Source organism: Crinia signifera, chromosome 8 (assembly GCF_055691185.1).
Source record: "Crinia signifera chromosome 8, ASM5569118v1, whole genome shotgun sequence".
NCBI classification, from domain to species: domain Eukaryota; kingdom Metazoa; phylum Chordata; class Amphibia; order Anura; family Myobatrachidae; genus Crinia; species Crinia signifera.
In genome coordinates this window covers 53,519,104-53,536,560 of record NC_139224.1, presented here as the reverse complement: position 1 = coordinate 53,536,560, position 17,457 = coordinate 53,519,104, and the positions used below count along the sequence as shown (strand labels likewise).

Genomic DNA, 17,457 nt, shown 5'->3' with positions numbered 1-17,457 from the left:
TGTAGTGTATATATATATATATATATATATATATATATATATATACACATACACACACACACACACAAGGATGACCCCAAGTGTGCCCCAATCAATCAAGCAGCTACTCTACAGATCCCCCCTGTTAGTGGGGGACAGAAAGTAGAAGAAAAATAGAATAAGTAGAGAGCGCTAGTACCATCCACCACCTTGTAGGTTTTCACCATAAGTTTGCACAAGTATGAAAAGATGTACGCAATATTTACACATAAAACTTGTGGATTTTGAAATTTTAATGAATTTTTAATAAACACATCTGATGGTTCAAGACGATAGGCAATAAGTCCAATCCTACGCGTTTCATCCTATACGGACTTCATCAGGGGTTAAGCGAAAATGAGATGGCGTGTCTCATAAATTTGAACACTCTTATTGAGATAAGAGTGGCTGCTGCCACAAGGTGATCTACCTCTTAGAGGTTTTTAAGACAATAAGCCGCTATAGATTCAGTGACAATTCAATGCCTAAAGGCAGAAGTTGGACGATGATACAATAGAAACAATGACCCTAATCGTGCCTGAACAGGAAATATGATCTGAACTCCCGAACAGCCGATGTATAATGCAGGCTGGATCATGCCCATATAAATACTCCAATTCATATTTATATGGGCATGATCCAGTCTGGTGCCCCGATGGTCCCTCGGCTCCGACGTTGTCCCCCGGCATCCACGGCAGGCCTTCATCACCATCTCCGGCGTCTCCAACGGTCCCATGAGTGCATTGTGCCAGTTACCAGGCACGCCTGTGACGTCACCAGCATGCACGCTCACTCACGCAATGCACTCCTGGGACCGCTGGAGAAGCCGGAGAGGATGCTGAAGGCCTGCCGTGGACGCCCGGGGACTTGGTAAGTATAAAAAAAGGTTTAGGGGGAAAAGAATAATTTGAATTGTTCCAAAAAAACACGTTTTTTGGAATAATTTGGATACGGGATGTACGGATACGGGATACCGTACCTGTATATATTCAGCTTGTAAATTGGTATAAAATCAAACTTTAAATTTAGCTGGATGCCTACATACCCTTAAGTATTAGGTTATGTTGTCACCTTTTATTCATTATGGTTCCATGTGCAGTGAAGTATAACTCAATAGTTCTACTGAGTGGGATACCCACCTGGTCCTAAAAAGGGAGGCATGTGCATTCTTATTGAAAGCTATAGGTCTCTTAATTATACCTTAAACCTTAGAGGAAACTTAACACCACATACTTCAGAACATTGAGGATAATCCTGTCCTTAGAAGATTTACAGACCAGGGTAAAAATGTTTTAGCAGCTCCTACTGGATGATCTATATATGACATAATAGACCATAGTTACATGCAGGGGAAAAGTAGCAAGAGCCATTCCTTAAATAATTCTAATGCTTAGGCCGGAGTATAGCATAATGTTCCCTTACCTTTTATGCAGGTGCAAGCATGCTCATCAGAGTATGAGCTGCAAGTGAATCAAGTGAGTCTCTGTGCCAGTATATATAGGAGGATGACTATGACATCACTTCCTGTACTTCCAAACTTTAAAATAACATAATAATTATCTTATTTTTAAATTGATATTTTTACAATAAGATAAGTGTGCAAAATAGTGCTAATTATAAATAACTAAGTTATGGGTGATTTTATTAGAGGTGATATTATAGGGGTGTTATTTCATCCTATAATCTATACTCTGTGATATACCATGAATGTGTCCTTCTTAATCAGAGGATTTACTAACTATTTAGTGTTATATAAGTGTAATAGTGCTCCGTTTTAAGCCTTAAATAGTTTAATTACATGGCTTGCATTCCACCTGTCCGATGGTGGAATGCGCAGCCATTAGTAGGGTGTAGTTTTTTATACTGACGGTTTGTGTTCCACCAATATATATTCGTGGAACGCACCGCCATTTTGTGGGTTGCCAGCTTTGCGCCGGCAATAGTTATGCGGTTTGCATTCCACCATTAGTCGCGGTGAAACGCACAGCCATTTTGCAAGCCTCTGCATACGCGATACTAGTTTATCTAAAAACTGGCTTTCATTCCACTATTTCCTGTTGGTGTATGTTCCCAAAAAAATGTTTAGAAAGACATTGATATCTATTAAAAATGGACCTTATTCTAGGCCCTCACCTCCCTGACAAACCAGATATAGATATAAAACCTATAAAAGAGTCAGAAACCTTAAAAGTAAGCTCGCCCCTAGTCATCTCAAGCAAAGCGAAGCAGATACATCTAACTTGCAAAGAAATGTGCTATATGATATAAAAGGCTTATATCCATGCATGCAACAAGTGTATCTGTTGCAAACATATAAACAAGCTTGGCCCCTGTATACCTAGTCATTTAAAAGGGATTATAAAATGAATAGTGTGGTGACATGTAATTCTACATATGTGGTTTATGTGGTAATGTGTGGTTGTGGCATGTCTTATGTGGGCAAGACTAGAAGGAATATGAAAATTAAAACTCAGGAACATCTGCGGAATACAAAAAGAAAGGTGCAAACACATAGTCTTCCGAGACATTTTGAACTGAAACATATTTCTGAAATCAGTTCCTTTAAGTTTTCAGTTTTGGAACATATTAAAGAGGATCCTAGGGGAGGAGACAGAGAAAAGCAACTCATGGGCCAAATTCTCTAAGCTTCAAAAGTGATAAAATGGAGAGTGATAACCAGCCAGCCAATCAGCTCCTGCCTGACATTTTTCAAACCCAGCCTGCGACATGGCAGGTAGGAGCTGATTGGCTGGCTGTTTATCACTCTCCATTTTATCACTTTTGAAGCTTAGAGAATCTGGCCCAAAGAGAGAGTAATTTTGGATCTTTTCTCTAGACACAATGGTCCCAAACGGGCTTAACGAAAATATAGAGATCACACCCTTTCTTTAGATTTCTGTATCTATGCCCACATTTGACTAACGACAACCACATGATTTGATACATATGGTATGATACTCTTTTACTCTTTATTGTAGTTGATTGATTGTTAACTTGTCATGAAAATAATTGTAATGTTATAAAAGAAACATGTTAACTAATTTCGGATGATCATGTTATACTAATTTTAGATGATGTTGTATTAAATAAATCGTGGCTATAGAATATATATTAAACTGAATAAGTAACCATTGAATATATATTGAACACTGTATTAGTAAAACAACTGGCCACTTGTAAGTGACCATAGTGATAATAATAAGAAAATGATAAGTTCTGGGAATTTGTTTGCAGATCTTTATCTGAGTGAGGACCAGATGCACTTAGCTTCAAAAATGATAAAGTGGAGAGTGAAATTGATTAGTATATATTTATATACATTTAAACACCGTTGCTAGCAATCGGCGCTAGTCAATAATTAAAGTGATTAGAAGGATAATATGAAATATCTAGAATAAAACGTTATATTAGAGCTTTGGAAAAATATATCCCATTAATTGTTATTTATAGGCAGACCCCTAGGTTTAATAATGATCCTTTAGATTGGTTGCAATGGCCGTGCGTTCCACCATTAATAAAAGGGGAACGTACACCAACAGGAAATAGTGGAATGAAAGCCTTTTTTTTAGATAAACTAGTATCGCGTATGCAGAGGCTTGCAAAATGGCTGTGCGTTCCACCGGGACTAATGGTGGAACTCAAACCGCATAACTATTGCTGGTGCAAAGCTGACCACCCACAAAATGGCAGTGTGTTCCACCGAATATATGGGTGGAATGCAAACCGTCAGTATAAAAAAACTACACCCTACTAATAGCTGTGCGTTCCAACATCTGACAGGTGGAACGCAAGTCATGTAATGAAACTATTTAAGGCTTTACACTTATATAACACTAAATAGTTAGTAAATCCACCGATTAAGAAGGACACGGTATATCACCTATAATAATATCACCCATAACTTAGTTATTTATAATTAGCACAATTTTGCACACTTATCTTATTGTAGAAATATCAATTTAATTAAAAATAAGATAGTTATTATATTATTTTAAAGTTTGGCAGTACAGGAAGTGATATCATAGTCATCCTCCTATATATACTGGCACAGAGTCTCACTTGATTCACTTGCAGCTCAGACTCTGATGAGCACGCTTGCACCTGCATAACAGGTAAGGGAACACTATGCTATACTCCGGCCTAAGCATGAGAATTATTTAAGGATTGGCTACTTTCCCCCTGCATGTAACTATGGTATATTATGTAATATATATAGATCATCCAGTAGGAGCTGCTAAAACTGTTTTACCCTGGTCTGTAAATTTTCTAATGACAGGATTATACTCAATGTTCTGAGCTATGTGGTGATAAGTTTCCTTTCAGGTTTAAGGTATAATTAAGAGACCTATAGCTTTCAATAAGAATGCACATGCTTCCCTTTTTAGGACCAGGTGGGGATCCCACTCTATAGAACTATTGAGTTATACTTCACTGCACATCGAACCATAATGAATAAATGGTGTCACCTTTGCCAGGGGCAAACGCAGGATTTTCAGAAGGGGGTTTCCAGAGGAGCGGAGCAAAGCACGGAGATGGACACTTAGGTGACCCAGTATATGCCGGGTCAGTTAAAGTATTATAGATAGACCAAATGTATGTGTATGTGTATATATATATATATATATTATATATATATACACACACACACACACATATATAAACTTGATATCCCACGGGAGGTAGGGGGTGTTATACCAACCGCTCAGCATGTAGGGCCTGGATCAGTAATTTCCACTAGTTACACCTTTACTGCACAGATGGTGGGAGATGGGGTGGGAGAAGGGGGCAATGGGCTGAATGAAGGGGTCCCAATACATAACTTCCAGGGTGGTAGAGGATGTTTAATATGCAGAGGAGGGGTGTATAGTGGAGTGGGCTTATTATTCATAATTTTCTGTTGGGAGGACAGCTTGCTTGACTGTAGATATCTCCAGTTCCCGGAACTAGATTTCTTAGCTGGAAATGGAATTAAAAACTAAATAATTCAACCTACCAAATGGTACTAGGGGACTAGGGGATCAGAGTTCAGGAGGCAGAGCAATCTGCCGAGTATATAAAACTACATACCAGGTCTGTGGAGCTGGAGCAGTAACCAGCTGCTGGATGGCTGATATCTCTGGTTCTGGGAACATTAGAGACAAGCTTCTAGTGTCCCTCAAAGGGGGAGAGTCCCAGCTTTTGGAATATACCCTCAGAAAAACTCTAAGTCAGACACAAACTGAAATACCTGACTGGGGAGAGCAAATAACAGGCTGGGATGGGGACCACTGGTTTGAAGTCAGATATCTCTGGTTCCCCAGGGCCGATTTTTAAAATTCTTGTACCCATGGAAAGAGGGGATACTCAGCTTTCAGACTAGGGCCCTTAGATTCCTGGGGGGGGGGGGGGTGTTTCTGGGTACTCAGAAACCCCCCCCCTGCATGCGCTACTGATAACCTAATACTTAAGGGTATGCATCCAGCTAAATTTAAAGTTTGATTTTATACCAATTTACAAGCTGAATATATAATATCATTTTATTAGGTGAATTTAAAGCACCTGGGGCGTGAAGTAAATATGAACAACATTGGGTTAGATCATAAAGCCCTTTATTGCAGGTAAGGTACTTGTGTAGCTACTTCTGGTTTTTACGCTCAGCAAACTATCTAAAATAAACTAACTTAACTCCATGCCAACATCGATAGTTCATTGATTTTAGATAGCGTGGTGAGCGTAGCGAGCCCCGCAAGGGGGACTCAGATGCACGGCGCCATGCTGGCGCCGTGAAACTACACAAGTACCGCAGGTAATATATACAATGAAATACTTTTTACATGGAGATCATCAAATAATTAGACATATATATATATATATATATATATATATATATATATATATATATTCTTTGTGTGTCGGCACTCCTGGATTCAATAGTCAACTTGCCGTGTGCCTCCTGAAGATTATCAGTTTGAACGCTGATATCTTAGCATATCCATCGCAGCAGTGGCACTCCGGTCTTACCCAAGAAATTGAGACCGGAACACAGGTTAAAGTGCAACGTTTCAACGCTTTATTTGCGTTTTTATCAAGCCATGTTTAAATGTGGTTACAGACAGGGTTTAAATACCAAAAGCACCTCCCCTTCCGTGTTTGCTTCAGCTTCATCTCATTAGTGCAGTTACACCCACAGGGTGAACAGCAGGTGTGGGAGTCATCTAGTACAAAACATTTCTTTACTCCATGTGTCGCAAATATTCTTATAAGTGTCTCCAGTGCTCATTTCACACGCCAACGGTACACGTATGCAGCTGCTGGTCTCCAAAAGAAGAGGGAGAGTCCGCCCTCTTCGTAATGGTAAATGGAGAGAGTAATATGGAGACCTGCGCTATGGACTGAATATGTACTGATAGTGGTTTTCTAGATGGTAATATTAGCTCAAGTGATAATCATAGATGAAGGTGATGCAGAGCAGGAGAAGAAATAAAATACAAAATTTATTGATAATGCTCAATAACGTATATGACAAAAAAAAAACAGAGTAGGTGGGTTGGGTTAGGTGGTGTGTGGACCAGTAATGATCTCTGTGCGTACCGCTGCACCTGAACAGGTGTCTGCGGCCCGTAGTCCACTGAATGGGAGGGGGAGGGGGGGCAGGATCAACTGTCTTTGTTGTGAAAATGTGAAACAAAAAAATATGAAACAAAGAAAAGTTGGATGGTGGGTGGGGAACAGAGTACGGGGTGAGCGGTGGGGTAGAGTCTATGCTGGGTCAAGGTGGTGCTGGAGTGGCACCAGAGGCTGGCGTCCTTAGACCTCTGGTGGTGCACTAATACATGTACCTGATACCCTCTTGCTCCTTCACTTCCGACCGTCCCTCGTCGTATCTCTCCGTTTCTCTATGGTCCCGCCCAGCCATGCACCGGCAAAATTTTGTGGGTGCATTGCTTATTGTGTGAGGACTTCGCTACATGGCAAAGTGCTCACAAATTACCGTATAAACTGGCTAGCTGCAAAGCCAGTGGGGGGTCGGACATTTTTTGAGTCGCAGTGGCCGCGTGTGACGTCACACTGTTTCCTCACCCTCCCTTCAAACGGTCAGAACATGTATGCATTACCAACTCCACTGGCACAGAGGTCTATCACCATCCACCGTCTTGCCGTAGACTCTGGTCGCAATGTCAATGCATTTTAAGGCTCACATGTGTCCACGGATGTAGATCTGCATTTACTATTGAATTGGACATGTGTCTCTTCAGCTCTAGATATCTTTAATTGGTTTAAGCGGCTTCCTGCTGTGTTGCAGTCCACAGGATAATGGAATGCAGTGCAAACTGGTAGTAGGCCTACACACAGGGCAACTGCTGAATAATCTGAGCAATGTATATTGCCTCGTTAGCCCCGCCCCTCCCCAGAAAGCGGTGAATCGTGGGAAATTAACGCTGCCATGGTAGAGATGCAGCAGGGCCCACCGGTATCCAGGAGGGTCGCCCACCTTTCCGGGGGCCAGGAGAGGGACCAGATTTTCGGGAGCCTCCCAGCCATTCTAGGAGGGTAGCTAACCCTGCTTTAGAGTAGGATGATAAATAGTGGGGTTTGGCATTCCTAATGGCTGGATAGTGTGCTGTATACACTGATTTCTTCTCGCTGAGATGCCAGATTACAGAATAAAACCTTGAACAATGCTGTTTGTATTTCCTCCTGGTATTTTATAGAGATAAAGGAATGAATCACATGGTGGGGAAAAAATGGCGAGATCTCTTTGACGTGATTATTGTACGTGCTGACAAACCTGCCTTCTTCACCGACCGTCGCAAGTAAGTTCCATTAACCCATTATCCCCCTTTGTTAATACAAAAACCCACATGAGGTTGGGCTGCAATACTTGGATCAAAGTATGAATAAAATCTGCTTTTATTTGCCAGATTCACACAGATTTGCAGTGGTAGTGATCACACCAGCAGTAATTGCATTCCTCTAGGAATAGAATCATGGCCTCAATCTCTCACTGTTATACTTTCATTTTTATAAATAAGTGATAAAATAATGACTATATTGTAGAGGGAAATACTTGTACCCAAGCAAGGCTGCTATTGTGCAAAGAGATGGATGAAGCTTCATATGAAGTTCATGAAAATTACCTGAATTTATTGGTTCAACAGATCACAGAGCAGAATGTGTTTTGCCATATGCAGTCAGTGGTTCAAAAACTTTCTTGAGTCATGGTGCCCTAGTGTCAGCATTTTTTGTTACCATGCCTCCCCTACAACCAACCCAGGGAACCCACGCAAGATCCTCGCAGCATCCCAGGGTGTCTAGGTACACAGTTTGGAAATCACTGATATAGTGGAATCCAGTACCCTATACTGTATATGACTTTGCAGTAACATTGGCAAGTGGGGCTTTACAAGTTGCCATCATATATAAAAGGGGTGCCGGACAGGGTCCCGACAGGTATTTACCCGACGTCGGGATCCCGACTGTCAAAACACCGACAGCCGGGTTCCCGACGGCCACCTGCTATTTTCCCTTGTGGGAGTCCACCGTGCCCGCAGCGTGGCGAGCGCGCAAGGGGCTTAGTTGCGCTCACCATGCTGTCTGAGTCCAGCCAGTCGGGCTAATTACTGTCGGGATCCCAACTGTCGGACCCCTGTACCTCACCCCTGCCTGCGGATACCCTCTAATACCCAGTGTCTTAAGACCATTCCCAGTATCCCATAAGGACTACATGAAAAGGAATTACCGGTAGGGAGAATTGAATAGGTGGTGAGCATAGCGAGCCACCGTGCCGCAGCATGGCGAGCGCAGCGAGCCTGCAAGAGGCCTTGTTGCGCTCACCATGCTGGCTGAGCCCGGCCAGTCAGGATCCCGACATTAGGCTAATGACTGTCGAGATCCCGACTGTCGGACCCCTGTACCACACCCATATAAAAGAGACTATGAAGCAGACCAATGTAATGTATATGAGTTTGAAGTGGATATTACTTGTTCAGCAGAGGTATTTCTTAGTTAGCTTAAGGGTCTTCCATCAAAAAAAGCCAGATCACTATGACCTATACATCTCAATGGCCAATTTTAAATAACCAGGCACATTTACCAAAAGAATAAACTCATAAGCATGTTGACATCGTATGACGCATTACACTGGGATGTACTTGACTAAAGGTGATTGCAACCGTAGAGGAACTCAAACTAGTATGGTGACCAGACTCGGACTGATGCTGGGTGACTCTTGCCAGCTTCTGAAGAATGTTTTGATAGTTTTCCTTCAAAAATAGCATATAGATCTAATCACAATCCCCTCGCAATTTGACTGACAGGAAGTCAGCATTTGGGGGTGGTAGCCAACCATTTTCTTGTAGTGTCAAAAAAACCCACAGGTGTGCCCAGGAGTTTTAAGGGCGGGTCTATGACACTCCAGCTGTTGTTGAACTACACATCCCAGAATGCCCTGCATCAATTTTAGCTTGGCCAAATAGTAAAACTGTAGCAGGGCATGCTGGGATGTATAGTTCAACAACAGCTGGAGTGTCAAGGTTAGCCATCACTGGTCTATGACATCAACACCAGCCTCGGTTAGCCTGTGTCTGTCAAGTTGTGGAAGGGTCACTGTTTTACTTACATTTTCATAGACAGGGGAGGGTTTTATTTCTGTCTGGGTAACGGCTATCTACTCGCAGCCATCTGCAACTTTGCAGATGAGAGATCAGGTCAGAATCAGGGCCCATGATCACAAACAGCAATATCCAGTATTATATTATGAAAAGTTCCATAGCCTGCTATTTATGTTGAAGCCACTGGTGGTGAAAATGCTAATTATTTCTGGATTATACATTGCTGGGCTCCAAGCAAACCAGGAAGAGATCAGATGTTCAAAGACAGTCACTGCATCCACAACAGTCCACCTGACGGAGCACCTACAGTATGAGTCACCAGTACTGCACCCTGGATACCAGCCTAGATAAAGAGCCCCTGACAGGACCAGATGTATCAAGATTTAAAAAGTGATAACATGTGATAGGCTGTCCCCTGCATTCTGCCTTGAAACGTGTTCAGGGGATTAAACGGGTTGACTGATGTGAATGGTACTTAAACGGTAATCTACTGCAATGTGAAGACTCAAACCCGTTTTAAATACCGTTTAAAAATAACGGTTCTTTAAACGTTTTGGCAGTGTGAAAGCGGTATAACATGGTAGTTAGGAGCTGATCGGCTGGTTGCTTATCACTCTCCAATCAGCTCCTAACTGTTCTTTTCAATCCCCATCTGTGACATGGCAGTTAGGAGTTGATTGTTTATCACTGTCCATTTTATCGCTTTTTGAAGCTTGATACATCTGGCCCTTAGTACCCAAAGGTCAATACTTTGTTTTACTGTATTTTTCTCTAACTCTTGGTGGTCCTGTGGTTTGACCTTATGGCTGTTTTTCAGTTGTGCTCCTGATCTTTACTACTCCGTTGTTGTTGTTATTATTATTATGCCATGGTTTGTGGTTGAAGTATAGTGGCTTTTATTATTATTATTATTATTATTAATAACATTATTATATATTTGTTTACAGACCATTCAGAAGACTAGATGAAAATGGGTCATTACAATGGGGCAAGATCAACAGCCTAGAAAAAGGAAAAATATACAAACAGGTAACTAAGCCATATTATATGCCCTCTGAGTGTATTTGTGGAATGAGGTAGATCCAGATACTTGCTCCATATATTGGAGAATTGTGCTGCATAAGTGTGCAGTATTAATGCTGCAGTGATGGTGGATATGTATGATCATCATGATCACCTCATTATCTCTCCTTCTCTGTCTGATTAAGAGTCACATTAATAGGGAGATAGAAACCAGCATATCACACACATTGTGGTTAGATAACTAACATATCTTCCCATTCAGCTTTTCATCTTTAGTAGATTTAATAACCCTGTTGGTCATTGCCTAAATCTTTGCTGTACTGTATATGTGTGGAGTCATCAGGCGATTCATTTGTGAAGGTTTGTCCTCACTATTTTAGGATCAGGTGGACACTTCATTAATGTATATGGTCAAACTAGACAACTATCTGTCTGTTTTGCAGCTGCTCCATTTTAAAGAGGGCAAGTGAAAATGTTGTCCACAGCGACCAATCAGATGCTATCTAGTTGGTTGCTATAGGCAATCTTTCAATCGGTACTGTTTATGCCACCTATGTATGTATATACCCTTAAATACTATTTACAAACCCTATATATTATTCATGATCAATCTTTGGATTTAGTATATAAGCGCCAAGTAGAGAAGGTGCGGTCTGTGGCATATGTTATGAATTCCAAATAAATGTCTATCAATAAGTAACTTTTCTAGATTTAATTTCTAATTCTATTTCTATAAACATTATTGTTGTATCAGAAGGGAAACTTATAAAAGACACAACATTCTTTCACATAGTAAATATAGATCACAGTTGTCCTTCATATTCCGGGTATACACAGTATTAGGTTCACCTGCCCATCAACCACACTTACAGCCAAGGGTGGATTGACCATAGACTTTGCAGGACAGATTCCCGGTAGGCCGAAGCACCTGTGAGGCCACCTGTCAGGTAGTGAATTTGTGGCCCTACCCAGAGTAGTGGCCCCATCCCCGTCCTGTCTCCCACACAACAAACGTTTGCCAGTTCACAGAGCAGAGTACCCGATGCTGCAAATTCTCACTTAAGGCAGGTGCTCATCTATATCCATTGTGACAGGAGTGGGGGCTATCTGGGGGTGTAACACTTTCTGGGGTGTTTCTGGACTCCACTGGAGGGGGGAGGATATTAGTAATTTCCAGGGGATTATGGTACTGAGTTGGTTGCCTGCTTGATGGAGGTTTTGCGGTCTGTGTTCAGTATCGGTTGGGGGAGGTGCAGTATTTATTTAAATTGTGGAGTTTTGAGGTTTGTTACAGCAACTTAAAGGTCTCTGGCCCACTACACTGCTGCTTCCACACAGGTGTAGTGATGTACTAATCCCACATATTTTGGTGTTGGTTCCACTTACAATTTATTTGGTGCCACCCACTTGAATTTCTTTTACAGGGCCAATTTTAGTTCCCATCTGCCCCTGCTTACAGCCAGAACCTTCATTGCTGTAGTAATACCCACCAATCATCTTCCTGGTCATTTATTTAGAACTGAAGGAAACTGAACCCATGATGCCATTCCTCAGCTAAATTAACAAGATATATAAAATGTCTGTCTCATCTGGGCCCATTTCAAAGCTAGGAAACAAGTTGGTTGGTGTGATGTTCATTTTATTTACACTTTTATCCTCAGGGAAACCTGTTTGATTTTCTGAGATTAACGGGCTGGAGAGGGTCCAGGGTGCTTTATTTTGGCGATCACCTTTACAGCGATCTGGCCGTAAGTAATGTATCCGGTGATATGTTCTATATAACTGCACTCTTGTTAATAAGGCAGATTTCAGAAAAAATCCATTATATTTTTTTTTCCCCAAGAGTTCCAAGAACATCTAATCCCGGTGTCCACACTACTCGGTTACTGTTACATGTTACATCTGCCCCACCTGCAGTGCACATGGTTTTGTCCATTAAAGAAGGAGTTTGCTTTTGCAAGCCAACCAGAATCACCTGCATAATCGGATTGGTTGCTATGGGCAACATTCCATCTACAATAGAACTTCTGTCCTAGTAATTGTCAGTCAGATCAAGTACACACTACAGGTGCAGCAAAATATCAGGTCATCACTGCTGACATATGTGGGATGACAGATGTGGCCAGTGGTCAAAACCCAGCCTTATAGCTAAACACTAATAATAAAGGTCTCTTCAGTTGCGATAGGGGCTTCCAAAGTAATGTTTCCCCACTGATAATCATAATGCTGGCTACTATTTGGCCAGTAATTACAGTGATGACATCTAAATTGGCTCAAACATTGACACAACTATATATTTAGCAAATTTTCCTTAGTTCTTTATCATTACTGCAGCTCATTAAGTGGATAGTGAGAGTCAGTTTATGGGATGACGAATTAGCAGTCTTTCAGTCCACTACTAACTTGCCTGGCTTTGTCATGAATAGCAGTATAGCACACAAAGGGACGATTCAGTTGTTTTGTGGATACCCAAAAGTAATAGGCACCCACCAGAGCTATTCAATTATCACCCCCGTTGGGTTGGCGGATAAACCCACCTAAAGTCCTGGTTAGGGTGCTCAAATGGTCATGTTTGCACATTTCAGGTCACGGGCTGTATGTGCTTCCCAATAGAACAACAAATTGAATTGCTCATTTTGGGGGCCATCTAATGACAGCTGAGACAACCAACAATTAAATCAGCCCCAAAATGTCACATTCAAAAGTTCTTTACACACATTACAATTCGCACTCTGTAGCTCATGTTAAAAGTACAATGTTTTTGCATGTGTTTTCCCACTTGTGTTCTTCCTAATGCATTTAATGTGCTTGGTTATTTCTGTGCTTGGGAGATGCCTGTGTAGGGGAGAAGTGCTATCATTAGTACTCCCCCTTTCATCATGTAATATTTCTCTATTTTCTAGAGAAAATACTGTTTGGTTCAGCCTAATGTTTCATTTCATCAAAAGAAGGGACATCACAGTTGTCACTTACATGTGACACTTTTGTGTGTTGGACTTTTATTTCTTTTTTTATATTGGGCAAAGCATGTTTAGAAACGCATCACATTAAAAGTTAGGATGACACCCAATCTGTGGAATCTTAGAGATGGTAAAAGATTCAGGAGTGGAAATGTCTGCATCTTTCTGTACAGGAAATATTTCCCTAACATGGGACCTCCCAATCCCAATATTTTTTCTATACAGAAAAATTGCTACTGTACTTGCTAAGCAAGTTAGAACCTAATGTTTAACATAGAAACAAGTGCTCAGTGTTCTACCACTGCTGTGGTCTATTACTTTCTTAAGTACTTTCTGCAGAGTGGGACACTTTAGGGTATGGTTAGAATTAATCAGACATTAAGGGGGTATTCAATCTGTGCCAATATTTCCCGACAGAGGAAATATCGTCACTCACCTATTCAGTGCCGCCCTGAACAACAGCATTGAAAGGTGTCAGATACGACTTTTTTTTAAAGACGGATCGGTTTTGTCGGAAACAGCCATGGATTGTCGAATTCACAGACATTTTTCGACAATCTGCATCCGTTTTTGCTAATCCATCGACTTTCCAACACTCGACATTCGGAACATTGAATTCCAACTGTTAAGGTGGCCATACATCTACAGATCGATTGTAGATTGGGCTGATTGGAACAAAAACCTGGTAATATCTGAATGACAGTTTTTGGCAGTTTTCCAGCATTTCAAAACAAATGGTCAACTGTCATTTGCCCTCATCCATTATCAGGATTTTGTTCCAAACAGCCCAATCTGACAATCGATGTATAGATGTATGGCCAGCTTTACTCTACTGTCAGATTGGACGAAAACTGCCTAGGATTCCGACTATCAGGACGTTCTGACAGTCGGCGTTCTGAATTGAATCCAATCCCCCCTTAACCCCTTCCCGACATTTGACGTACATGTACGTCATGGTCGGGAAGTACTTCCCGACATTGGACGTACATGTACGTCATGACTTGTAACTGTCACTGCGTCTATAGACGCGGTGACAGTTAGGAGATGTCTGCTGTCCCTGACAGCAGACATCCCCCCTCGCCGCCCAGGGGGGGCAGGGGTGCCCCCCCCGGTCGGCGATCGCTGTGATTGGCTGTTCAAATCTGAACAGCCAATCTCAGCGTTTCCTGTGTTACCGGCGGCTAAGCCGCTCGGTAACACAGAAAACGGTGGTGATCGGTGCAGCACCGATCACCACCGAGCGGCAGCACCCCCCTCCCACCCACCCGGCACTCACCGGGCAGCTCCCGCAGGTCCCCCGGCAGCAGCACGCCAGGTCCCCCGGCAGCAGCAGCAGCACGTCACAGCGCACGCAGCGCTTCCCCCCTCCCACCCCACCAATGAGTTAAAAAATAAAAGGAACTGAAATATATATATATATATAAATATATATATATATATATATATATATATATATATATATATATATATATATGTGTGTATGTGTATATATATATATACACACATATATGTATGTGTATATATGTATATATATATATACACACATATATATATGTATATATATATATATATATATACACAGATATATGTGTGTATATATATGTGTGTGTATGTATATATATATATATATATATATATATATATATATATATACATACATACACACACACACACACACACACACACACACACACATATATATATATATATATATATATATATATATATATATAGAGAAAGATATTCCCGACATATGACGTATATATACGTCATGGTCGGGAGGTACTTCCCGACCGAAGACGTATATATACGTCATGGTTTTAAACTGTCACCGCGTCTATAGACGCGGTGACAGTTTGGAGATGTCTGCTGTCCCTGACAGCAGACATCCCCCCTCGCGGCGATCGCTGCGATTGGCTGTTCAAATGTGAACAGCCAATTGCAGCGTTTTCTGTGTTACCGGCGGCTAAGCCGCTCGGTAACACAGTGATCGGTGGTGATCGGTGCTGTTAAGTACAGCACCGATCACCACCGATCGCCAGCCCCCCCCCCCTCCCACCCGGCAGCCCCCCTCACTCCCACCCACCCGGCTGCCGCAGCGCCAGCACCCCTCCCACCCCCCCGCCAGCCGCAGCGCCAGCCCCCCTCCCAAAGCTGGTGACCAAAATGGGGTCACTTGTGGGGGGGTTCCACTGTATTGGTGCTTCGGGGGTCTTGCTAATGCGACATAGCACCCACCATTCATTCCACCACCAAAAATCACTCCTTCCCTTCTGAGTCCTGCCATGCACCCAACTGGTATTTTTTGGTCACATGTGAGGCATTGCCGTACTCGGGAGAAATTGGGGCACAGATTTTGGGGTGCTTTGTATCCTTCATTCCTTGTGAAAATGAAAAATTTTGAGCCAGAACTGCATTTTTCTGTAAAAAATTACATTTTTTTACACAAAAATGCAGATCTGGCTCAAAATTTTTCATTTTCACAAGGAATGAAGGATACAAAGCACCCCAAAATCTGTGCCCCAATTTCTCCCGAGTACGGCAATGCCTCACATGTGACCAAAAAATACCAGTTGGGTGCATGGCAGGACTCAGAAGGGAAGGAGTGATTTTTGGATTTTGCAGCACAGATTTTGGTGGAATGAATGGTGGGTGCTATGTTGCACCAATACAGTGGAACCCCCCCACAAGTCACCCCATTTTGCAAACTACACCCTTCAGGGAATTCATCAAGGGGTATAGTGTACATTTCAAACCCCCAGGGGTTTCACCAATTTTGATACAACTGAGCTGTGAAAATGAAAAATTAATTTTTTTTATTTTCACTGCCCAGTTGTACCACAATTGGTGAAACCCCTGGGGGTTTGAAATGTACACTATACCCCTAGATGAATTCCCTGAAGGGTGTAGTTTGCAAAATGGGGTGACTTGTGGGGGGGTTCCACTGTATTGGTGCAACATAGCACCCACCATTCATTCCACCAAAATCTGTGCTGCAAAATCCAAAAATCACTCCTTCCCTTCTGAGTCCTGCCATGCACCCAACTGGTATTTTTTGGTCACATGTGAGGCATTGCCGTACTCGGGAGAAATTGGGGCACAGATTTTGGGGTGCTTTGTATCCTTCATTCCTTGTGAAAATGAAAAATTTTGAGCCAGAACTGCATTTTTCTGTAAAAAATTACATTTTTTTACACAAATATGCAGATCTGGCTCAAAATTTTTCATTTTCACAAGGAATGAAGGATACAAAGCACCCCAAAATCTGTGCCCCAATTTCTCCCGAGTACGGCAATGCCTCACATGTGACCAAAAAATACCAGTTGGGTGCATGGCAGGACTCAGAAGGGAAGGAGTGATTTTTGGATTTTGCAGCACAGATTTTGGTGGAATGAATGGTGGGTGCTATGTTGCACCAATACAGTGGAACCCCCCCACAAGTCACCCCATTTTGCAAACTACACCCTTCAGGGAATTCATCAAGGGGTATATTGTACATTGCAAACCCCCAGGGGTTTCACCAATTTTGATACAACTGAGCTGTGAAAATGAAATTTTTTTTTTTTTTATTTTCACTGCCCAGTTGTACCACAATTGGTGAAACCCCTGGGGGTTTGAAATGTACACTATACCCCTAGATGAATTCCCTGAAGGGTGTAGTTTGCAAAATGGGGTCACTTGTGGGGGGGTTCCTAACTTTTAGCATCTTATGGTGCCTAGAAACCTACATGGTGCCTAAAAAATAATCTCATAAAAAGGAGGCTCCAAAATCAAGTAGGTGCTCCTTCTATTATGAAGCCTGTGGTTTGGTCACCGTGCACACTAGGGCCACATATAGGATATTTATGAAAACCAAAGAATTGGGG

General features: G+C 42.0%; 1 protein-coding gene across 1 annotated transcript in view; it reads left to right on the top strand.

The window, feature by feature from the left end:
• NT5DC2 (5'-nucleotidase domain containing 2) overlaps positions 1-17,457 on the top strand; it is a 53,701-nt gene that overhangs the window by 33,110 nt on the left and 3,134 nt on the right. Inside the window, exons 9-11 of the mRNA XM_083156382.1 lie at positions 7,710-7,811; positions 10,556-10,637; positions 12,293-12,379. Of these exons, the coding sequence (XP_083012508.1) occupies positions 7,710-7,811; positions 10,556-10,637; positions 12,293-12,379 (271 nt within the window). The remainder of the gene's footprint in view (positions 1-7,709; positions 7,812-10,555; positions 10,638-12,292; positions 12,380-17,457) is intronic.